General features: G+C 37.3%; 1 protein-coding gene across 2 annotated transcripts in view; it reads right to left on the minus strand.

Moving 5' to 3' along the window:
- Positions 1-23,539, minus strand: part of SYT14 (synaptotagmin 14) — a 142,194-nt gene that overhangs the window by 51,139 nt on the left and 67,516 nt on the right. For both annotated transcript variants that reach the window (XM_047752688.1, XM_047752687.1), the window contains exons 3-4: positions 16,428-16,699; positions 11,502-11,951 (exon numbers count right to left, since the gene is read on the minus strand). In XM_047752688.1, the coding sequence (XP_047608644.1) occupies positions 11,502-11,951; positions 16,428-16,699 (722 nt within the window). The remainder of the gene's footprint in view (positions 1-11,501; positions 11,952-16,427; positions 16,700-23,539) is intronic.

Here is a 23,539-nt window from a genome sequence, read left to right on the forward strand (position 1 = left end):
TTATTTAAATAATAGCCAAGACATGGAAACAACTGAAGTGTCCATCAATAGATGAATGGATAAAGACGAGGTAGTACATATACAATAGAATATTACTTAGCCATAAAAAAGAATGAAACTGTGCCATCTGCAAAACATGGATAGATCTAAAGGGTACTATGCTTAGTGGAATAAGTCAGACAGAGAAAGACAAATACTGTGTGATTCACTTATATATGAAACCTAAAAACCAAAACAAATGAACAAACATAACTAACTCTACAGAAACATAGCAATAGACACAGAGAACAAACTGGCGGTTGACAGAGGGAAGGAGAGTGGAGGGAGGAGGGAAATCAGTGAGGGAGATTACGAAGCACAAACCTTCGGTTACAAAATAAATGAGTGAGGGGTATGAAATGCACAGTGTGGGGAATACAGTCAATAAGTATGCAAGATTTTTGTAATGGTGACAGATGGTAACTAGACCTGCTCTGGTGATCATTTTGAAAAGTACAGAAATACTGAATCACTGTTGTACACTGGGAACTTTCACAGTGCCGCAGGCCAAAAAAAAAAAAAAAAAAAAACTCATAAAAAAGAGATCAGACTTGTGATCATCAGAGGAGGAGGGGGAACTGGATGAACGCGGCCAAAACGTACAAACTCTCAGCTATAAGATAAATAAGTACCAGGGGCATATCGTGCATGATGGAGATAACTCATACTGCTGTTTGTTACGTATTAGAGCTGAGAGTAAATCCTAAGAGTTCTCATCACGAGAGAAAAGTATGCTTACCATTTCTTTAATTTTGTGTCTATACACAAAATTATATCTGTAAGGTGATGGATGTTCATTAACCTTATTGTGGTCATCATTTTAGGACTGTATGTAAGTCAAATCACTACACTGTACACTTTAATGTTATATACTGCTGTATACCAATAAAACTGGAAGAAAATAAACACACAAATAAGGAAGAAAGGGTAAAGGAACAAAAAGAATACGTGACAGAGACCATATGTGGCCTGTGAAGTCTCAAAAAAGCTAACTTGTAGGCACTATATAGAAAAAGTTTGCCAACCCCTGCTTTAGACACTGAAATGTCGGTGGAAGTGGCACGAGTCAATTTTGGGCAGAAGCTTTAAAAATCTTTAAGCGATAAGGATTAATTTGTCATGTTCTCTGTCTGACAACCAGCCAAGTCTCAGAAAGAACTTTCTCTATTAGTTTGGATTCCAGATTGAAGACAACATAGAACAGAGCCATACCTGACCTACAATGGACACGCATTACAAGTGAAAAAGAAATGTTTGTTGTTTACAAGGCATTACAGTTTCAGGGTTTGTTATCTCAGAATAACCCAGCCTAAACTGCCTTATACATTTTGCTAACATAATGAGTTACTCCAGGTGTCTGCACATAATAAAACCATACTTACTTAAACAATATTTATAATTCAGATCTCTTTATAATTACTCAAAATATATTTCTAAAAAGTTAAATCTTAAAAAGTCAAGGCTTGAATTATATTTCGTTCCTGAAAAAAAATTTTACTAGCTACTTGCACTGTTGGATTAAACACTCTCTGAATTGCTGAATTCAAGCACTTTTACTTTCCTCTTTTCCAGACTGCAATGAATAAGACCTAATAAACCACCTTAGGTTACGTCTAATGTTATCTAACTTTAAAATATTTAAAGTCCCTACTCTGTGCCAGACGATGTTCTTGACATGAATTAACTTTTTTATGACCCCTTTCCACAGACAAAAAAAAAAAGAAAAAAAAAGGCACAGAGAGGTTGAATATTCACTCAAGAACACACAGTTAGAAAGAAGTGAGAACCAAAGATGCAAAACCAGAAGCTGCAGAACCTCTACGCGCCTACAACCTCTATGATATACCAACCCTCCCAAATGCAAATATAAACTTGATCTTGAAAGTCTTTAACAATTTTAGCATTAAAACTAAATTTCCACTATGTAGTAAATTAAATTCTTAGGTCTTTTACGACAAACCACCAATAAGTCGGTATAAGGAATATAGTTTTAGAAATTGAACACAGCTTAAGGGACAATGACAGCTATTATTTCAAAGAAAAACATATCACCCCCAAATAGGCTGACTAATATGAAAAAGGTACTTATAATACAAGCTATTTTCCATCAACAAAATGGTATCTTATTCCTTTAGAGATGAGCCAAATTAAATTTTATTTTTTATTCTAGAATACGGAAATATTAATAGATATATAACATTTGATCATGCAAGTTACTTTATATACTTTATATAACACTATAAAATTAAAAAACTTATGTGAACCAAAGTGAAGGCTTCAGTTCCTATTAGTTTTTTTTCCGCTACAAAAAATGTAATTAGTACTACTCTAATTACCAGCTGCCCCCCCCGAATGACTATATTATAATGAACACTGTTAACAGGTAAGATGTTGCCTATATAAACACTTTTAAGTCTGAGTGTTAAAGACAAAAATCATTATTTTTTGTAAGACCAAAGGATATATTTAAACTATAAAACAATAAATAATGGTAGCATGACTCAAGTAAGTTAAGAACACCTATTTTATTTCAGGCCAACAGCTAATATGCCTAGTCAAGGAAAGTTTTCACAGACCTCAGCTTATCATCACAGCACTGGGAAGTACTTGGGACAGGTATACCAATAATGTCCCAACTGCTAGCACATGGACTAGGGAGAATTAGCCTTTTCACAAGAACAACTACACGCTCGACACCCAAAAATGTGTCTTTCACTTGAACAGGAACTCCCAGTAATGAATGAGCACAGAGGGTACTTGCAGGGCCAAGTTCATTTTCAGTGGTAGAAATTTTTAAAATATATCTGCCTAATATAAACAAGCTTCAGGAATTTATATATAGCCTTACCATGTACAATCATTTTTGACCAAAACTGTTCTTTGTCTTGAATAAAATTAAAAAAAAAAAAGATTAACTGTCAAGTAGATTATTTTTTTCAGGCTCATTACAGGTCCCTATGGAGTCAATAGAACAAATGCGATGATGAGACTAAAAACCCACTAAGAAAAAGTTTCCTTCAACTTCAGTTTTTTAAAATTGAGTCCTTCTGTCCTAGACCTGAATTCAGTATTTCTTAAGCTCACATTACACCATAAGAACACAAATGCGGCAAATGTAAAATCTTTTCTAAATTAAATTTCAGGTTTTCTAGAAAGAAAAATGTTTTTCTAATTAGTATTTATCAATTCTCTTTAATGCTCACTGAATGCCTACAACATTCATTACCCTGAAAAAGCAATATTAACCCCGTAAACCTCAAAATAAATGTCACAGCAGACAAAACCATGACTCTTTTGTCCCCCTTTTTTTGTGTGTGGGGGGCGCACCAATGGCATATGGAGATACCCAGGCTAGGGGTCTAATCGGAGCCGTAGCCTCCGGCCTACACCACAGCCACAGCAACGCGAGATCCGAGCCATGTCTGCGACCTACACCACAGCTCACGGCAGCGCCGGATGCTCAACCCACTGAGTGAGGCCAGGGATCGAACCCGCAACCTCATGGTTCCTAGTTGGATTCATTTCCACTGAGCCAAGACGGGAACTCCAAACCATGACTCTTTTGGAAAAAACACCTTAATATTATTAGTTCAGATGAGAAGATTTTAAATAATATCATTATCTCTGGTTTTTTAAATAAAATATATTCTCATAAAATATATTTTCAAATCTATCATTTTCCAAAATCATTATCCACTTTATTTTTTCAATGAAGAACCTACATTTTTAAATGATCTGACAAGAATTTAAATGTGAAAATTTTAGAATTAAGTATTTTGGTTTTGAAACATTTGCCCCCTGGATATTACCTTGCTACTTAGCATGAACACGATGAGGAAAATGACTAGGTAAAAATAAAATGCTGCTTCGGTTTGGTATTTCTTTTATTTGTATAAGAGAGGCCTCAAGAACCAGCTCAGTCAGTGTCACTGTTTGTTAATTATCATCCATGTATCAAAAGCCTAAGATAAACAATTAGCACAGTGGATACAACCCTTCTGCCACTGTGAACAATCAAGTGAGCCCACATTGCAGTTATTGTCTAGGGAACTGTCTATGTGTAGCTTTTTCCTTGATGTAGTGATTTTAATCTGTTATCACTAGTTTATCATGAACTATTTATTTTAAATTGTTTTACAAAGAAGTGTAACCTACATTTACAGAACATAGATTTTTTTCTCTCTTTCTTTAATGGCTGCACTCACAGGATATGGAAGGTCCCAGGATAGGGGCTGAAACAGAACTGCAGCTGAGGCCTACAGCACAGCCACGGCAACGCCAGATCCGAGCCCCATCTGTGACCTGTGCCACAGTTTGTAGCAATGCTGGATCCCTAATCCACTGAGCGAGGCCAAGATTGAACCTACATCTTCACAACACTATGTTGGGTTCTTAACCTGTGGAGCCACAACGTGAACTCTGAAAATGTGGATTTTTATTGACAATGGTAGTGTGTGAATTACAGTGAATATGAAAATAGGTGAAGATAAGTTTAAAAGGCATTTGCTAATAATAGAGACAAAAATATATTCTTAGAAAAAACACCTTCAAATTATAAAGTGTGAAGCCATAATTTACCTCTCTTACAGGCAAAAGTAATAGGGAATTCCCTGGTGGCCTAGTGGTTAAGGATCCGGTGTTGTCACTGCTGTGGCACAGGTTTGGGAATCGGGAATTCCCTGGCTTGGGAATTTCCTCACGCTACGGACGTGACCAAAATAAATAAAGAAAAGAAAAGAAAAGAAAAGAAAATAGTACAAATATCAAACTAAATTAATTCAATCCATTAATATAAAGATAGGCCATTTTTGAGATACAGGGACTTTAGAAATTAAAGGTTGACAATACAAGTGTCTAAAATAAGATCATCATTGCAGTAAGTCATGAGGAAGGCTGATCATTCTTAGGAGATTGTGGCATTATGCCCCTTAATGATAAATTACATGAGCATATACATCCTTAATTAATCAACCGTTATTTAAAAATAAAGCAATTCCTGATGTGCTCCTATTTAATTACCCTGAGACGCATGCTTATTGAATTCCAGGTCATAATATATTCCTAATAGGGCTGTTTTAAGGATGCTAATACCTATCAGGGAATAATGTTATAGGAATTTTGTAAGAATTTTGAAGTGATCAGGTTTATCTGAACATGTTGTTGAATCAATTTAACATCTATGCTCTAGGTTCTATGAAAAATATCAGTATTTCGATAAGAAAAACAACAGTATCTATTCTCAAAGTGTTTAAAATCTAGAAGGAAGACATAAAATAAGTTAGAAGAACAAGAAAACACACGACTAGCTGCAAAAACCAGCACCAGAGGCAAATCACTCAGAAATATATACCATATGTACCTACTCACCCATCCATTCTTTGAACGTTTATATAACAACAACCAGCACTAGATATTCGGTATATAAAGACAGATAAGATCATTTAATTTATGTTAGAAATAATAAATTTTCATAAATACTTTATTTAAATTAGGCTTTAAATGAAATTTGAGATTTAAATAGTCTCTAATTTTGCTTAGGATTGATATTTTGGTATACTATAAATGCAAGCAAATCCCTGACGACACTGGCCATCTCTTTACTTGAACATTCATTCTGCTATTCTTAGTGTGTTTTCACGAACACAAACTGCCATTACGGCCCTCCTTTTCAGAATCTTTTCACTCTGCCTTCTTGTACTTCTGATTTATGATAAACTCCTCCAGGACTTCAGTGCCTTCTCCAAACCCTCAACACCTTGCTTTCACTGAATTCTAGTTCTTCCCCGAGGGTCCATCAGCCTCTGCAGACTTTTCATCCTGCTTGTTCTCTCCTACCCAAAGTGTCTCAGGAAGCAAGGGTCTCTGCTGCTCTCTCAAACACTGCTTCTCTAAATTGTGGAAGAGAAAGTATTCTCTTTAAGTATTTTCCTTTGAGGCTCATGTCATCCTGTCTCCATAGATATTCTCTCCTAGACATTTCCCCTTCATCCCGGAACATCTTCTCTTCATTCCTTGAGAACAACAATTCCTTGATTCTGTTTTCTTTTGCACTTCAATTTCTGCCACCATCTTTTGTAACTTTAATGCCCACATGGATAACCCATCCAAGCAGCTGGCCTCTCTTTTTGTTTCTTGGGTTTCTTCTGGCTGCACCTGTGGCATGCAAAAGTTCCTGGGCCAGGGATCCACAGCAGTGACCAGAGCTACAGCAGTGACAATGCCAGATCCTTCACCACTAGGTCACCAGGGAGCTCCAGAGCCTGGCCTCTCTTGATCAACTTACCCAACGCCATTGCCTTTACCTTTTATTCCACCTGAGATGCCCACTCCCACCATCTCACTCTGGACGTTTCTCATCACAGCAGGTGAACTGAAAACATCCTCCTCTGTAACCACAGCTCCTTTTCTTTCATATTCCTGCCCAACTACTACCCTCGCATCTATCCTTGATAGCCTTTGGGCTTTCAGTCCACTAGCCTTTCTACTTCCCCTACCTATCAGTCCCCTTCAAGCTTCACTTCTCTCTTTACTCCACTTTCAGTTTTCAGTTGAAATAAATGTCTTGGAAATACCTGCACCATTTCTGCCTCTCTATTCATCTCAGACACATCAACTAATATCTCTCTTCAATTAGCTCTCCTATTTCTTACACTCCATATTTTATCATTTGCATTAGTATTGAAGCACGCCCCTATATCTCCTAATCTCAGAAACATCTTTTCTGAGCCCCCTCCCTCTTCCTATTCTCACAGCCGAACTTGGTGGAAGAGTTGTCTACATGACTGCCACTCCAGTATGGATTCTGACACTAGCTCACTAAAATGGGTCGCTCTAAGGCTACCCATTACTTGCACATTCTAAATCCAATGGGCAGTTTTCAGCACTCAGATGATTGGTTCCACCAGCAGCATTTGACAAGGCTGAGTACTCCCTCCTCCAAAGCCTCATTCTTAGCTTCTGTGGTATTTTACTATCTCTTTCTTCTTCCTCCGCCCCTCCATTCTCCAACCTTTACGTCCAAGGAGTTACTGAGAATCTTCTCTTCCCACCCAGTACAGTTCTACCACTCCCACATCTCCTTCCCGTAACTGCTATGTGTTCTCATAGAAATAAAATATGGAACCGGGTTTAATGACATGTAGACATCTAGGCACATGTGAAGTACCCTACACCATTAGAACTCAAGTCTCATCACATTCTCTGCAGGCCAGCCGTCCACATGAGCTCAGCTGGACTCTCTACTTAGCATCTCCCAAGACTGAATCGATGTTTCAGCCGGGCTCGAGTATTATCTGCAGGCTCTGGGGAAGAATCTACTGCCAAGTTTTCCATAGTTGTCAGCCGAATCCAGGGCTTTGTAGTTGTAGGACTGAGGTCTCCATTTTATAGCCAGAGAGACTACTCTGCATACATGATACTAATTAAGTGTGGTTTGTACAGGAAGGGTTGTAAGTTTATGAGAAAAAGAATAAAGTTTCATTACTGATAAATATAATGATAAACATAATATTACTGATACATTCAGTAAGTTGAATAAGAAATAAAACTTGAGGGAGGAAAAGACAGCGGCTATTCCAGACCACTGCAATGGAGCGATTACTATATGGTACCACAAATGCAAACAAAGAAAGTCACTGGCCTTACACACCAGGAAAGAGTGCCAGACGAACGCGGTTACTGTGTGAAGAAAGCTCACACTACGGGAGGGATGCACCACGGCAGGCAGCGTAACTGACAGCATTCTGAGGATTGCATATGATTTAAGAAAGGGCTGCAGCAAGTACACATTAAACCTTATGGCTATTTCAACATTTGAATACTCAGAGTTCTTAATCTGAAATCACTGGAACTTTATTTTATTTATTTAAATTATTAAAGGAACTGGGATAACTACAGAACCAGGCTCATGGCTAAGCTTAAGAACAAACCCTACAACCATACTGCAGAACTGACCTGGCGAGGAAGTTTGCTGCTGCTCCTATCAGACACGTATATGCCAAGGTCTTTTCTTTCCTCCAATTACTATTTATTATTGCTCAGTACCAATACAATTTTTACACCAGCAAAGCTATACTGGAATTACTACGGATCAGATTCCTCCACCATCAACCTCATGAGAAAAGGATTTAGGCATAGCATCTGCTTCTCTGTTCAGTCTGTACTGAGGTCTCCTGGACGTGAATATGAGTGGAGAGCCTAGGTAGCACGTTCATCAACTAATACTACCTATCTTCATGAGCCAAGCTACCGGTGAGACTGGGAGAGTGAATTATAGCCTGATTTTGGGAGCTGGGACTAGCGGGACGTCCCTGGACACTGGAAGGTTGCTGACAAGGTATGGAGGAGACAGAAAACATAATAAATGTCCACCACACAATGTCATACATGAGCATACATAACTCACCGAAAACTCACTCATTTCTGTTTTTACCCAATTTTCTCCCCACAAATATTAGTAGAATCAGAGAATACAGCATAGAGTGATAGACAGAACCTTAGAGGTCATTTGGTTTAATTCTTGCATCTTACTTACTAATAAGAACTCCGATGTCCAAGATGATAACTTATCCAAAAAAACACAACTAGTTAGTAGAAAGAACTCATGCTTTTCCACCTCTCTTATTTTCTACTGTTCACTTATCAACCATATGTTTCCCTTAATGTTAACTTAAATCTCACTCAAGGAAACTCGGCTTAGTCCTCAGAAAGTCAGTTTGGTGATACTGATCATTTGTCTCTCAAGGTATTAATCTGATCAGTCTCTGAAACACTAGCTATAAAGCTAAATTCTATATGTAGAATTCTATTTTCCTATTACTGCCCATGAAAATGTAACTGTAATTATAGCTAGTCTGAAACACTAGCTATAAAATTTAATTCTATATGTAGAATTCTATTCTTCTATTACTGCCCATGAAAATAAACAACTATGTTTTAACCATAATTTATAAATTTTCTGACTGGACTAAAACTTTCCTTTGCCAAGAGGCTAGCGTTCTCCCAACCACAAGTAGCTGTTCAAATGCTACAAGACTAAATGTTTAATTATGAAAGTGCCGCTCACTCATATAGTATTACATCTTATAAAATTAGAGCTAAAATCAGCTAGGTAATCTACAATCACATGACTTCTCTATACAGTCAATAGCAAAACTTAAGCAGAGAGAACATTAACACTGAAGCTTAAATAGGATACATACGTTCTATCAGCATTTTATTTTTATGACAAGACAACTGATTGAATTAACCTCAAAACTGTGGTACATTCGTTTTTTTCTGGCACAGAAGCAAGAGATTTGAGCAGGTGGAGAAAGAAGACCAAGAGAGAGCAACAATTCAACACAGGCACTGACTTTGAGAAGCATGGCAATATAGAGAAAAAATTCTCTGAGAGCAGAAAACAGTTTTATTTAGATTAAATGTTGTGTCTTAGAAACTATTTATCTAGCACTTTTTCTGTGAACATTCCAAAGACATTTATTGCACTGGTTGTCAGAAAATGTAGAACATAGAATAAGATACAAGCCAATACCCGTCACATAGGTGTGTGTAGAAATTATTTACTTTGACCAGAGGGAAAAAACATATTATTTCGTATGGCTTCATTTTCTTTAGGAAATGAATATGATTAATAGAGAATTTAGAACAGATAACAAAGCCAATAAAGAAACATAACATACATACCTCCGATGATACGGTCATTCTCTTCTAATATAAATCAGGTATTTCTATATATAAGAATGTCTTTTCCACAGATTAACTAGTGATCACTCTGACCAAACAATGAGAAGGTTTAAAAACCATAATAAGAGTTATACAATATTCAATTTTATTAAAAAGTTATCTTTTTCCCTCTGAAATATTGCTTGTACTTTTTTTCTCTCCTCTAATAAAACGCTTATACCCTTAAAGAAAAAAAAAAGAGATACTTCCCCAAAACAGTAATTCTGAAATTTAAAAGAAGTTATCAATTTTCCCAATTAAGGCTAAGTATTACCCTAAAAGTCCATAGAGATATATACCGTGTTCACTATCACCTTTGCTCATTAAAGATGCTGACATCATCTACTATAAATGGGATGGTTCTATCGGGAATGAAGGTCTTACAAGATCAAATGCTGCCTGGTTTAAATTCAACGAGACTCTAATCTTGGACTTCTGCTTACACATTTAAAAGCTTAAAAACAACTCTAAAATATTATACCTTTATTTTAATACATAAATCCCTTTCAAATCTATATATTTATGTGTAAAAAATGCTTCTTATTCAATACGAGAGGAATACATATAATTCAAAATGTACATTTATAGCATATCACAAAATTTCTCATAATCTAAGTAACTATGTGGCCTGACCTATCTCCCTGGTTTAAATGAACGGTGCAAGTCGCCTGCAATTTGCAATACCTTCTCGGAATTTAGTTAAAAATGTGGATGTTATTGCAACTGAGGCTTGGATTCAGTCCCTGGCCCAGGAACTTTCATATGCCAGGGAGCACAGCCATAAAAAAAAGAAAAAAGAAAAAAGAAATCAGCAAATGAATGGACAGACAATTTGGAGTTCCTGCTGTGGCATGACAGGGTCAGCAGCGGCTCTGGAGTGCTGGGACACAGGATCGATCCCTGGTCTGGCACAATGGGTTAGGGATCTGGCGTTGCCACAGCTGTGGTGTAGGTCGCAAGTGCAGCTTGGATGTGATCCCTGGCCTGGGAACTCCATATGCTGCAGGGAGGCCAAAATACATATATATATGCATATCTGGAGAGGAAAGAAACAGAGAGAGAAAGAAAGACACACACACACACACACACACACACACACACGACTGACTTGTGTGTGCTCAGAACCTGAAGGAAACAAGAGCAAAGCGAGAAGAGCTCACAGCACTAAACGGATGTACTCTCCCAGAAACACTGCCAAATACTTGTTTTTTAAAAAATGGGAAGTATAAAGAGTGCAGAGGTTTTTTTGAACCTTTAAAAATAATTTCACAGCAGTTCTGAAGAGATAATCAATTATGACCTAGGCAGGAGTACATATTCTATAAGAGCAAATAATTTCTGCAGTATATCAAATAAGGTATGGGGCTAGAGAGTTGCTAAAGTATCACTTAGATTTAACCTGGAGAGAAAACAGTAAATTCTACATGGTGTTGAGACGATGTCATAAGCCATCACCTACTAAATAGTTAACAACGGACAGAACAAAGGTATAAGATACGGGGCTAGACTCTGAAGGTAAAAATACATAAAATAAATCATATATAATCTTCAAGGGCAACTTTTAGAGATGAGAAAAAGTTATACCTACCTATCTAGGACTTAGAAATTTTGTAGGTATGATTACTATGTAAAAAATAGACCAAGAAAAGTTGTTGGGCTGATCACAGATTTTAAAAATTGTGTCTATTATATATACCATGACATAAAACTGTATTTGGGCTATTGGATCAGATACTCACAGAATGATTGTAAGAAGGTTCCAATATCACAGGTAATGACATTTTCCCTTGAAGATTCAATTTTGTTAAATAAAAAATCTTTTCCCCCACAATCTTTTCTTTTTTCATGCGATGTACACCATACAGTCTAAACCGAACTGCATAATTTCCAATCATTTCAGATTCAACATGATTAAATTTGAATGTTTCTGTGAAGACAGGGCATGGTCCTCTCTGGATGCTGGTTTTTGCTCTCTGTTTCTTTATAGGTAGAAGAACAAGGTGTACTTGCCATGAGTTGCCACCTGTCCTGTTATATGTTGGGATATCTGTGACAGCTGTCACTGTTACCAGAAGCTTCTGTTCTTGTGAGTCATAGTCAAAAGTCACATCCAGGGTGCCATATTTAGCTTCTGGCTCAGGATCAAAAGGTTTAGGAAGCTGTGAAGATGAGCCTTGAGCTGACATATCCTAAGAAAAGCAAATTTAAATGTTTTCAGTTTTTAACTCTATTATTTAACCCAGCATGTAAATAAGTACCTGATATTTCTTAAGAAGAATGATAGGAAAACTGTTCTGATTTGTTATCATAAAGACAGTCAGAATAATTAATAGCCAACTACAACCAAAAGCTACTCTACGGGGACAGAGTAATGTAAAACTCAAAAACTTATCATAAAGATATAGAATTTAATATTCATCATCACCACTTTGAAAAAGCTGGGTATATATTTTCATAATGAGAAATGAAAATACATACTTCAATGTGTATCTCTGTTCATTCTGGAGAAAAATACTAAATTTTTACATTATAAACAATACCACGGATAGCTCAGCATGTGGCTGGAGGGAAAGAGAACATAAATAAAAGTATAATGCTACGGGAAAAACTTGGTCCCATTTTCAAATTTGTTTATTCCCCAAAGCCCCCATCTGTAAAAAAAATGTTAACACACTAAGGCTTGAAAATCAACGGAAATGTGAAGGTATAAATACTTTTCTCCTTGTTTAGGCCTCAGAGTATTTGTAGCCCAACACTTATTTTCTCTAACACACGACTTCAACTTTTAACCAGAATGTTAACCTACATATTATTTTCTAATACGAATTACTGTTGAAAATGGCAGAACACATATTTGAAAAGTTCAACAAAGTATGAAGCTACATATTTTAATTATAAGATTAAAAGAAATTGTATCCACTTTGCCTGGAACTGTCTCAAATTCCTGCTAGTCTGACTATCTGGAATATGTAACAGAGTTCAGTGAGTTACTGTCAGTGCCACTTCAGGTCTCTGACTTTCCAGCTATACCAGTTTGCCCCTTGAAGCATTTTAATAAATCTTAAGTGTTTTGCATTTTAATATGCGGGCCTCTTTTATAATCTTCTAAATTTTTCTGAACTTTTATTTATTTAGCGCCTACTGCAGGAGGTAGGCACTACTACTGATTTCCAGTAGCAGTGGCATTTCTCAAAAAAACCTACCCGGGTTTCAGCCAGAAAGTCTCTTGCTCACTGTCTGGCAAGAGACTTTATTTCAAAACCTTCCTTGTGGCTGATCTGGCCATGAAACTCCAGTGTAGCCCGTGGGAGAGAAAGAGGGTTCTGAATGAGACACCGGGGTCAGGTTGACCCTCTCCCGGGTTCTTCCCACAAGGCGCTATGCAGATAGGATGTGTGTGGATCACCTTGGGCCACATGGGTTAGGACAACGCCCCAGGGGATGGCAAACTGGCTAAAAGTAGGAACTGGGCTCCTGAAAGATGCTGCAGCACCGAGTGACCTGTTCACCCAGGCGTGTCATCAGATAAACGACAAATAATCTTCTGTGGTTTTGTATTCGTATTTGCTATTGCATTTGTCTCCTTGTTATGGTGGCCTAACACATACCCTAACTATTGCACCTGCTATGTGCCAGGTGATATTTTAGGTGAGAGGGATACCACAGAGAATCAAAACAACACAAGTCTTCGATCCTGAACTTTTACATGTCTGTTTACAATGACTCACTTGGAAGAAAAGAGGATGAGTAAAGGTGAATATTTCAGGAGCAGGACAAACTCTCATAGAAGAATTCAATTGCCTATGCAATATGATTACATCAGGGTAAAAATAGTCTTACGCTGTTAAATTTATATCTGAGAGAAAAATGTTTCAGTACATGCCACTTCATAATTGCTAATTAAGGATGATTAATTACATGGCTTCGGTTTTCAATTAAATATTTTCTAAAATAGTGTCATGACAGCTAAGATTTTCAAGGTAATAAAGATTTTTATAAGGTGTCAGACAACTATTTCTGAATTTTGTTTCCCTGGGTGCCTCCCTATTCCCCTCTCCCTGACCCCAGGCAAGCTGACAATTCTTGTGAAACAGGGATAAAAGGGTGACATCTTTACAGATAAAAGCTACCATATGTATTCCTACCAACAGGCAATTAGAAAATAATCCTTTTTTTCAAGGTTCTGAATCAATGTTTTGCATAATCTTTAGGTTATCACTGCAGTTTATGAACTCCTTGCTGGGCCACTGGAACCCTCCACACTCCTCTCCAGGGTCAACTGTGTGTGGAGATCGGCTCTAAGACAGCTGGAACCTGGACTGCCCAGTAGGAAGATAAGGATTTTGTATGTGATAAGCAATATCTGTTAAAGGAATAGTAGAAGGCAAAATAAACTTGAAAAAACCCCACAAGAATGAGTTTTATTTATGCTAACCTAGGCCTATGGGCAGCTAAACGTTCCTGCGACGTGTAGTGTGAATATATTCACTTTTGCTGTGGAAGACACAAAACAAGCAGGACAGAGGAGCCTCATAAGAGTGTTAGCACAAACAGCAAGCTTCTGATATACAGCTACAACTCAGGCTCTGTGAACTACAGATAATAAATAAGGAAGCAACTTGAGAGACATAAGCAGAATTCAGAAGATGTGGTAAATACAGATAATAACTAAGAAAATAACTTGTAAGCTATGCCAAAGACAGAATAAGTAGAAAATAAGACAGAACAAATGACTGCTACCTAATGCAAAGGGACGGAAAACCCATGCTGTTATGATCACGTCACTGCTGGGCTGACAGCTCTGGCACCCGTGTGTTAAGAAAGGCAGATAAAATCTATGTCTTTCCAGTTGACTACCTGGCAAGCTTCCTGGTGGCCCCGCACTTCTCCTGCAGAACAAGTATGTGTTTTTGGCCTTTGGCACTGTTGTTCAAATCTCAACTTTTGTCCATGTTTCCATGACATAGTTAAGGAATGCTGATGGAGCAGAAAGAGTGAGACTGGACATAAGGACATTATATACCGGGATTTACACACTGTGGTCCTGTACCTGCTGGCATCCTATCCTAAGTGTGTTCTCCTACCTTATCTTGCTCTGCTCACTTCTTGCTTTACATCTGAAATCGCTTAAGACACACATACACGTGCGCACATGCATACACAAAGTATGATTTGAGCATCTTATTTTGGACTGTGAGTCCTCTGGGATAGCCAAGGTGCTTCGATGGTCCCAGTGCTTCAGAGAAGTTTCCCACATAGCGATCAGGTCAATAAGGGCAACAGCGGACTTGTTAAGAACACTGCCTTTGCAGTTGGGCAGACTTGGGTTTGAATTCTAGTCCTACCATTAAGAGCTCCTTATACTTGGGCAAATGGCTTAACTCTGAATCTTCATGTTTTCATTTCTAAAATGGAAAATAACAACTTCTGAAGAGGAGGCTGTTAGAATTAAATGAGCTGACTATGTAAAGCTTCTAGCAAAATTGCTGGCACGACTGGTGATAGCTACTATCACTGTTGTTAATCCCACAATCCAGGTTTCACTGTTAACATGCTGGTTATCTACAGAGTTTACAAGCCTATACAACAGTTATCTCGAATTTGTTCAGGTACAGAACACAGAGAAATAGTTTTTGTTGAAAATCATGAAATACTGCTATATTAAACTTATAACACCAATGTAGAATTTTCTTCTAAATTAGGTACTATAGACTTAGAAATAGTAGAAAAGATAAGTAACAGATAAATAAAAATAAATGACATTTAAAAAGTGTTCCTAGAAATTATATAAGAAAAAGTTTAAGGAAATTCTATTTGTGGTTCTACTTTCATTATTTAATTTCGGCAGTAGATAAAACATTCGCCTAGTAAGAACACTGACACATTTTGCTCTATTATGAAATGCTGCCTGGGACACAAGTTGTAAGAACTTGCAATCCAGAAAAAAGCAAACCTAAAAGTAAACGCTGCCTTATGAAAACCTCTAGATTATCTTGACAGTTTTCATCATCATAGCAAGATTAGAATAAATCCTTTTGAGAACATGGAAAGACTTCAAAAGTGTAACACACCTATTTCCGTTGTTCTTGTCATATCTGTGCTCCAAAAAAGGAAATAACTTAAAACAGAATCAACCAATCACTCTGAATGCATGATGCCATGAGTTCAAATTTCATTAGTAAAGATGGGCATCACTTATTCCTACATAGTGCCTGGTATAAAAGGCAAACCATATTCTGAAAGATTTGTAAGTAAAACTTTAAAGGGCAATTTCCCACTAGTAAACATATCTAAATAAAATAATTTTAAAAATAAACACAAACATCAATAGTAACCCCAAGAAAGAAACAGGTTAAGTACCTCCAGAATGTTTAATTAAAAAAAAAAAACCCTATCTTGAGGCTTAAACCTGGGGGAAGATACCTCTCAACGTCTTGCACATTGCTCTCATCCTTATCTACCCATCCTCCTGTGGCAGGGAGCTGAAGGATGGTTGGGACAGCTCCGAAAAATCTGCTGGATAAAGACTAGGTCAGACTAGAAACTGGTACCATAAGCCACAAAGGATTAAGACAGTGATAAAAACCTTCTGAGCAAGAGGAGAAGCACAGGATTTTATCTTCCGAACAACATTCCTTTACAAAACTCTACACGCTTTTACTTACTTCGGGGCTCAGGACTGCAGTGCTGTCACTTGGAACGTCTTCTTCATATCCTTTATTACGAAAACTTTCTATTTCATGACCTGCGCTTCCTTCACTCGGACACTTGTTATATGAGCATCTTGGGCTGTTGCTGCAGTGGGAAAATTCACACTTACTGTCCCCAAGTTCTGAGGGTGTACATGAGAGATGGGGAGACCCACTGTCATCCTGATACGGTGGTGGCTGCAGTTCATCCAGGGGGGGTGTTCTCCGCATTCTCTGGATGCAGTTTCCTGATAATGATTAAGAAGCTGGTCACTGTTTCCAATTAGCCTCACCATGCGGTACAGTCCACAGTAAGTGTAAATAACTTGAAAAAAACTGGATTAAAATTTTTGTGGCAAAGTAACTACTAGATTTACTAATGAGTTTTGAGTTTTCTTTTTCCTTAGTTCAGACACAGAATGAAATAATCTGGTTTCTCATTCCTCTCCTCCTGCATAATAAGATTAGGAAAAATAAAAGTCACGTACCAAGAAAGATTCCGCTGTATACTATAAATACGGGAGAGTGGTGAATCCTAGTGAAATGGATTATTTATTTAGCACTCTCTTTCAAAACACTCCTAAAGCACACAAACTTCATCTCTTGCTTTACGATCTGTGACCTCTCTAGCTACAACAGGTAAAAAATATGGTAGGGAAAAGAAACAGTATCATTTACTTTCTTCCGTTACTGAGATGAATTTAAACTGGCATTCGCTTTAGTGTCAGAAACCAGTTTTGCACGTCTATCCTAGATTCAGAGTCCTGGAATGTGGCGCACACTGCAAACTAAGGTCTAGGCTCTCCCCCATCAGTGCAGACGGAAGTCTGCACCCCGCCCCCCCTCCACTCTGAGGAGGCCACTCCTTGCTCACCCCACCCTGCATCTGGGTGCTTCTAAAGTAACGCGCCACCTTGTATATAGCAGGCATTGCCACCCCCCGTGGTTCATCTGAAACTGCATTTTCTTTCACTCTCAAATCATGCTTATCGTTTTCACCTCAAAGATTAACCTAAATGAGTGAGACTAAACATGTCCGTGAACAGGAAAAAAAGAGGTGGGGGCAGGAGGGCATGGAAGGAAATACAGTTCAGGCTACAGTTTAAGACTAGCTAGGCCTCACGACAGCACAAATTGTCACCAATACATTGCAAATCAGCTATACTTCAGTAAAACTTTAAAAATGAAAAAGGAAAAAAAAGTACAGCTCAGTCTTTGTAGGTAAATCCTGAATGCAGTATCAGATATTAAATTTCAACACTGCTTATTTTTCTTTTAATAGACGGTGAATCCCCTTTCTCCAAAGGGAATCTGAAAAAAGGTAGTTTGTATTTTAAACTTTATCATGGAGTTCAGTTCAAATGTTCAAAAGGTCTTCTGTTCTTCCTGAGATAGAAAAATGTTACATAACAACTATAAAACTAAATTACCACAATGGCTGGTTCAAATGAAAAACACTAATTTGCATGAACTTAGCACAAATTTACATACTTGCTCTGAAGCCCTAATTTTGGAAAAAGTAAATGTCTCACCATGTGAGTCTAATATATCAACTTTAGAAAACTTAAGTGCAACACAGAAAAGTCAATGACTTCATGTAGTTGAAGCTAAATTTGACAAGAAAAGATAGATTTAACAGAAAGATTACAGATAGTAGCCAATGATACACAATATTCCAGATTTCAGAAGGGGCTTCCAGGAAAGCTTTTGTTCTCCTGATAAAAGCAGTCAGGCTCCAGTGTCATGCCTCTTTTATTTACTGGCCTTTCCCCTTCCTCCTGCTTGAAGGTGTAGCACTCATCTTGTAACCAAGAAGTAACAAGCATGAGAATGAATGAATGATAAGGATGACAAAGAAGCAGAAAAACAGAGTCTGGGTATCTGAAGCATCACTACGTAGCTATCTGCAAACTTCTTGATGCCTGATAACAAATCCTCATTTGTTTAAAAAAAAACCAAAAATCAAAAAACTTGATATTTAAACTTTCTGTTTCTAAACACATTCTCTACTGATAATTTTAACATCATTAAACCAACATCTCTTCCTCTAAAATGTATATTTAATCAGCCATTGAATTATAAATTAAATGATTATACCTAAATATTTATTGTTACATGAAGTTAATTAAAATTTTCCCAAGGTAGTGGTTCTAAGAATCAGCATACCATCTTTTCCTTTACTTTAGTTTTTTCAGAAAGAGAGATGATCTTGCCCAGCCAGATATCTCTCAACATATTACACCACAGATCTCACTGGAAGAAACTGGGTCACATGTCTATTTCTAAACCCATCTACGGTAGGAGAAATGTGATTATCATGGTTGGCTTAGATTAATCAGAAGCCATCAAACTGAAGCTGGGGATGGGGTCAGTTTCACTACTCATATCTGTATGGAAAAGAGTAAATGCCACTCATGAAGAAAAAAAAGAGAGAGGACTCAAATTAGAACTAAAGGAAGAGAAATTACAATTGATACCATAGATAAAAAGGATTGTAAGAGATTACTATGGAAAGCATGCCAACAAATTGGACAACCTAGAAGAAATGGATAAATTCCTAGAAACATACAACCTACTAAGACTGAATCACAAAGAAACACAAAATCTGAACAAATCAATTACTAGTAAAGAGACTGAATTAGTAATCAACTTCCCAACAAACAAGTCCAGAATCAGACGGCTTCACTGGAGAATTCTACCAAACACTTAAAGAAGAATTAATACCAGTCCTTCTCAAACTCTTACAAAAAACGAGAGGAGGGAAACTTCCAAGCTCATTTTACCAGGCCAGCTTTACCCAAGCCAGATAAGGATACTACAAAAAAAAAAAAAAAAAAAAAAGGCCAGTACTCCTGAAGAATACAGATGTGAAAGTCCTTGACAAAATATTAACAAAATGAGTTAAATAATACATTAAGAGGATCATATATCATGATCAAGTAGGATTTATTCCTGGGAGGTAAGGATGGTTCAATATATGGAAAAAGGAAAAAAATCCACTTACAATTGCATTAAAAAGAATAAAATACCAGGGAATAAATATAACCAAGGAAGTGAAAGACCTATATACTAAAAAGTATAAGACATTGATGAAAGAAAGTGAAGAAGACACAAATAAAGGAAAGATATTTTGTGTTCATGGATTGTAAGAATATTGTTAAAATGTTCATACTACTCAAAGCAATCTACAGGTTCACTGCAATTGCCGTCAAAATTCCAATGGCATTTTTTCAGAAACAGAAAAAACAATCCTAAAATTTAAATGGAACCAAAGAAGATTCCATATAGCCAGAGCAATCTTGAAAAAGAAGAAAGCTGGAAGTATCATATTTTCTGACTTGAAAGTATATTACAGAGCTATAACAGTCCTAACAGTATGGCATTGGCACAAAAACAGACACAGATAAACAGAACAGAATAGAGTCCAGAAATAAACCTACACACATATATGGTCAATTAATTTATGACAAAGGAGCCAAGGATATGCAATGGGGGAAAGAACAGTCTCTTCAGTAGACAGCAATGGGAAAACTGGACAGCCACAGCAGAAGAATGACAGTGAACTACTACCTTATACCATATACATGAATCAACTCGAAATGGATGAAGTACTTGAACATAAGATCTGAAACCATAAACTTCCTAGAAGAAAACACAGTGGGTAAGCTCCTTGACATTGGTCTTGACACTACTTTAGATCTGACATCAAAAGCAAAGATAACAAGGAGTTCCCACTGTGGCTCAGTGGTAATGAACTTGACTAGTATCCATGAGGATGTGGGTTCAATCCCTGTCCTCGCTCAGTGGGTTAAGGATCTGGTGTTGCTGTGAGCTGTGGTGTAGGCTGCAGACATAGCTCGGATCTGGCACTGCTGTGGCTGTGGTGTAGGCTGGCAGCTGCAGCTCCAATTTGACCCCTAGCCTGGGAACTTCCATGTGCCACAGGTTCGGCCCTAAAAAGACCAAAAAACCCAACCAAACAAAAAACAAACAAAAAATGCAAAGATAACAAAAGCAAAAATATACAAGTAGGACTACATCAAACTAAATAGCTTCTGTACTGCAAGCAACCAGTAAAATTAAATGGCAACTTACAGAATGCAAGGGGGGAAATATCTGCAAATCATATATCTGGTAAGGTGTTAATATCCAAAATACATAAAGAACTCATACAACTCAGTGAGAAAAACAAATAATCTGATTTTAAAATGGGTTGAGAAGCTAAAAAATGTCTTTGGAATAAATTTTCTTTTTCTAAAGAAGATACCCAAATGGACAAGAGGTACATGAAAAGGTGTTCAAATCACTAATCATCAGAGAAATGCAAATCAAAACCACAATGAGACATCATCTCACACCAGTCAGAATGGTTATTATCAAAAAGATAAAAGAGGAGTTCCTATTGTGGCTCAGTGGTGAAGAACCCAACTAGCATCCAAGAAGATGCAGGTTTGACCCCTAGCCTCACTCAGTAGGTTAAGGACCTGGCCTTGCCGTGAGTTGTAGTATAAGTCACAGATGCATCTCAGACCTGGTGTTGCTTCGGATTCGACCCCTAGCCTGGGAACTTCCATATGCCATGAGTGTGGCCCTAAAAAAAGAGGTAAGAGACAACAAATGCTGGCGAGGATGTAGAGAAAAGGGAATATTTGTGAACCGTTGCTGAGAGTGTGAGCTGTTAAAGCCACTATGGAAACAGTATGGAGATTCCTCAAAAAATTAAAAACAGAAATACCGTATGATTCAGCAATTCCATTTCTGGGTATTGATCTGAAGGAAATGAAATCACTGTATTGAATAGATACCTGCACCTCCATATTCACTGCAATATTATTTCTAATAGCCAAGAATGGAACAATGTTAAGTGTCCATCAACAAATAAATGAATAAAAATAATGTGCTACTTATACATAATGGACTATTATTCAGCCATGAAAATGAAGAAAATCCTGCCATTGGTGACAAAAGGGATGGACCCTGAAGGCATTCTGCTAGGTAAGTAAGTCAGAAAGAGAAAGATAAATACTGTACAATGTCACTTACATGTAGGACCTAAAAAGCTGCATATTCATAAATACAGAGCACAGATGGGTGGTCACCACAGGCAGGGCTGCGGGGGAGGGAGTGGAGAGGAGAGTGGGTGCAGGGTACAAACCTCCAGGTCTAAGGAAGTTATATGTCAATTATACCTCAATAGAACCGATCAAAGAATGACTCACCACTTCCCTTCCAAAACCTTACACACTATTGTGAGTATAAAAATATACACATACATTAAACAAAACAAAAAAGCAGATGGCTACAGATTCCAGGAAAGAGGAAGATGAAGGATGTTGGCTAGAAAAACCAACAGCATCAAGTTCTAGCCTTCCTTATCCATCAGTCTGGCAACTGATTTTAGTTTTCATTTTTAGTAAAATATCTTCTCTCTCTGTGGCTCTTTTTCCTCCATAGCTGTTGCACATTTTTTTTTTTTTTTTTTTTGCTTTTTAGGGCCTCACCCACAGCACACGGAGGTTCCCAGGCTAGGGGTCAAATTGGAGCTGTAGATGCCAGCCTATGCCACAGCCACAGCAACTCGGGATCTGAACTATCTGTGACCAATACCACAGCTCATGGCAATGCTGGGTCCTTAACCCACTGAGTGAGGCCACGAAGCCTGCGTCCTCAGGGATACTAGTGAGGTTCGTTACCGCTGAGTCACGATGGGAACTCCACGGTTGATTTTTTTATATACCAGGTCCCTGTCTAGTTGCCAACAGCTACAGCAATGACACAGCTGACCTCCAGTCACCTGGCTCTATTTCAGATTTAGTGTTGTGCTTCAAAGACCAAGGCACATGTTACCCAAAGAAGTTTAGTGCTATTTAAAGATGCTAAGTAGGTCCCAGGGGTAGACTTCAAGACTGTTTGTGGATTTGAGAGAAACAATTTTAAAACTGTGAACTGGAATATACAAAATATTCTGAAACATATAAATTATATAGAACATATATATAAACAATGGGATATATAAATTATTTATAGACATTTACATAATTATATATTATTGTATAAATCCTCAAAGCTTTGAAAAGAGTGACTCCATGCTTTTTTCTGGCCATGCCCATGGCATGCTGAGGTTCCCAGGGGTCGAACCTGCACCACAGTAGTGACCCAAGCCACAGCAGTGACAGCGCCAGATCCTGAACCTACTGAGCCACCAGGGACCTCCACCACACCATTCCTTTACTTTCCATTTTGCTTTTGCACTTTACTTTTCAAAGTGAAGAATAACAAATGTATTTGGAATAGAAATTTTATTAAGAAAATAGTTATGAGGATTTCTCCTTTTAAACTTCTGAAATAATACCTTTTTTCTCTATTTGACAACCATTCCATATTGTCTATATGGTGTAATAAGTAAGACTTCAATTTAATTAATATTAAAATTTTAAGATGATTGTTTTATACCATAACATAATTTATATTAGAGTTGCTAAATTATACTGTAAACATCCAATCTTAGGAAGACATTTCTAGTGGGACTATCAAATACCCAAATACCCAAATGCCTTACTATTACTTTATTCTTTGTTTTACAACCCAATTTCATAGTCTATTTTATGGAAATGATATGAGCATTTAAAATTTTCATTTGCATATTGTACAGTACCTACAAAACAATACAGAATATCTTCCTACTCTAGAAAAAACAGTATGCGTGCATATCTAGAAAATGACCTGTAGTTCTTAACGTTTTAAGACAGTGGTTTTCAAAGCTTGAGAACTGTAGCTCTAAAAAGTGGTGAATATTCAATATCTGTAGAATTCACATTTATTTTCAAATGCATGTGGAAATTTGACAAAATTGATGATATTGGGTAATAAATTAAAGCCCAAAACATTTCACAAAACTGGAAGTGTAAACAGGATGTTTTCTGACCACAGCGGCACTGAACCAGAAATAAGAAACAAAAATATAACTAAATAAATCTGTACAAATCTAGCTAAAACAACTAGAAATTAAGATAAACTTCTAAATTGCCCAAGGATCAAAGAAGAAATCACAACAGAAGGGAAATACACTGAAAATAATGACAATAAAA

This window comes from Phacochoerus africanus, chromosome 11 (assembly GCF_016906955.1).
Source record: "Phacochoerus africanus isolate WHEZ1 chromosome 11, ROS_Pafr_v1, whole genome shotgun sequence".
In the NCBI taxonomy this organism is placed as follows: Eukaryota; Metazoa; Chordata; class Mammalia; order Artiodactyla; family Suidae; genus Phacochoerus; species Phacochoerus africanus.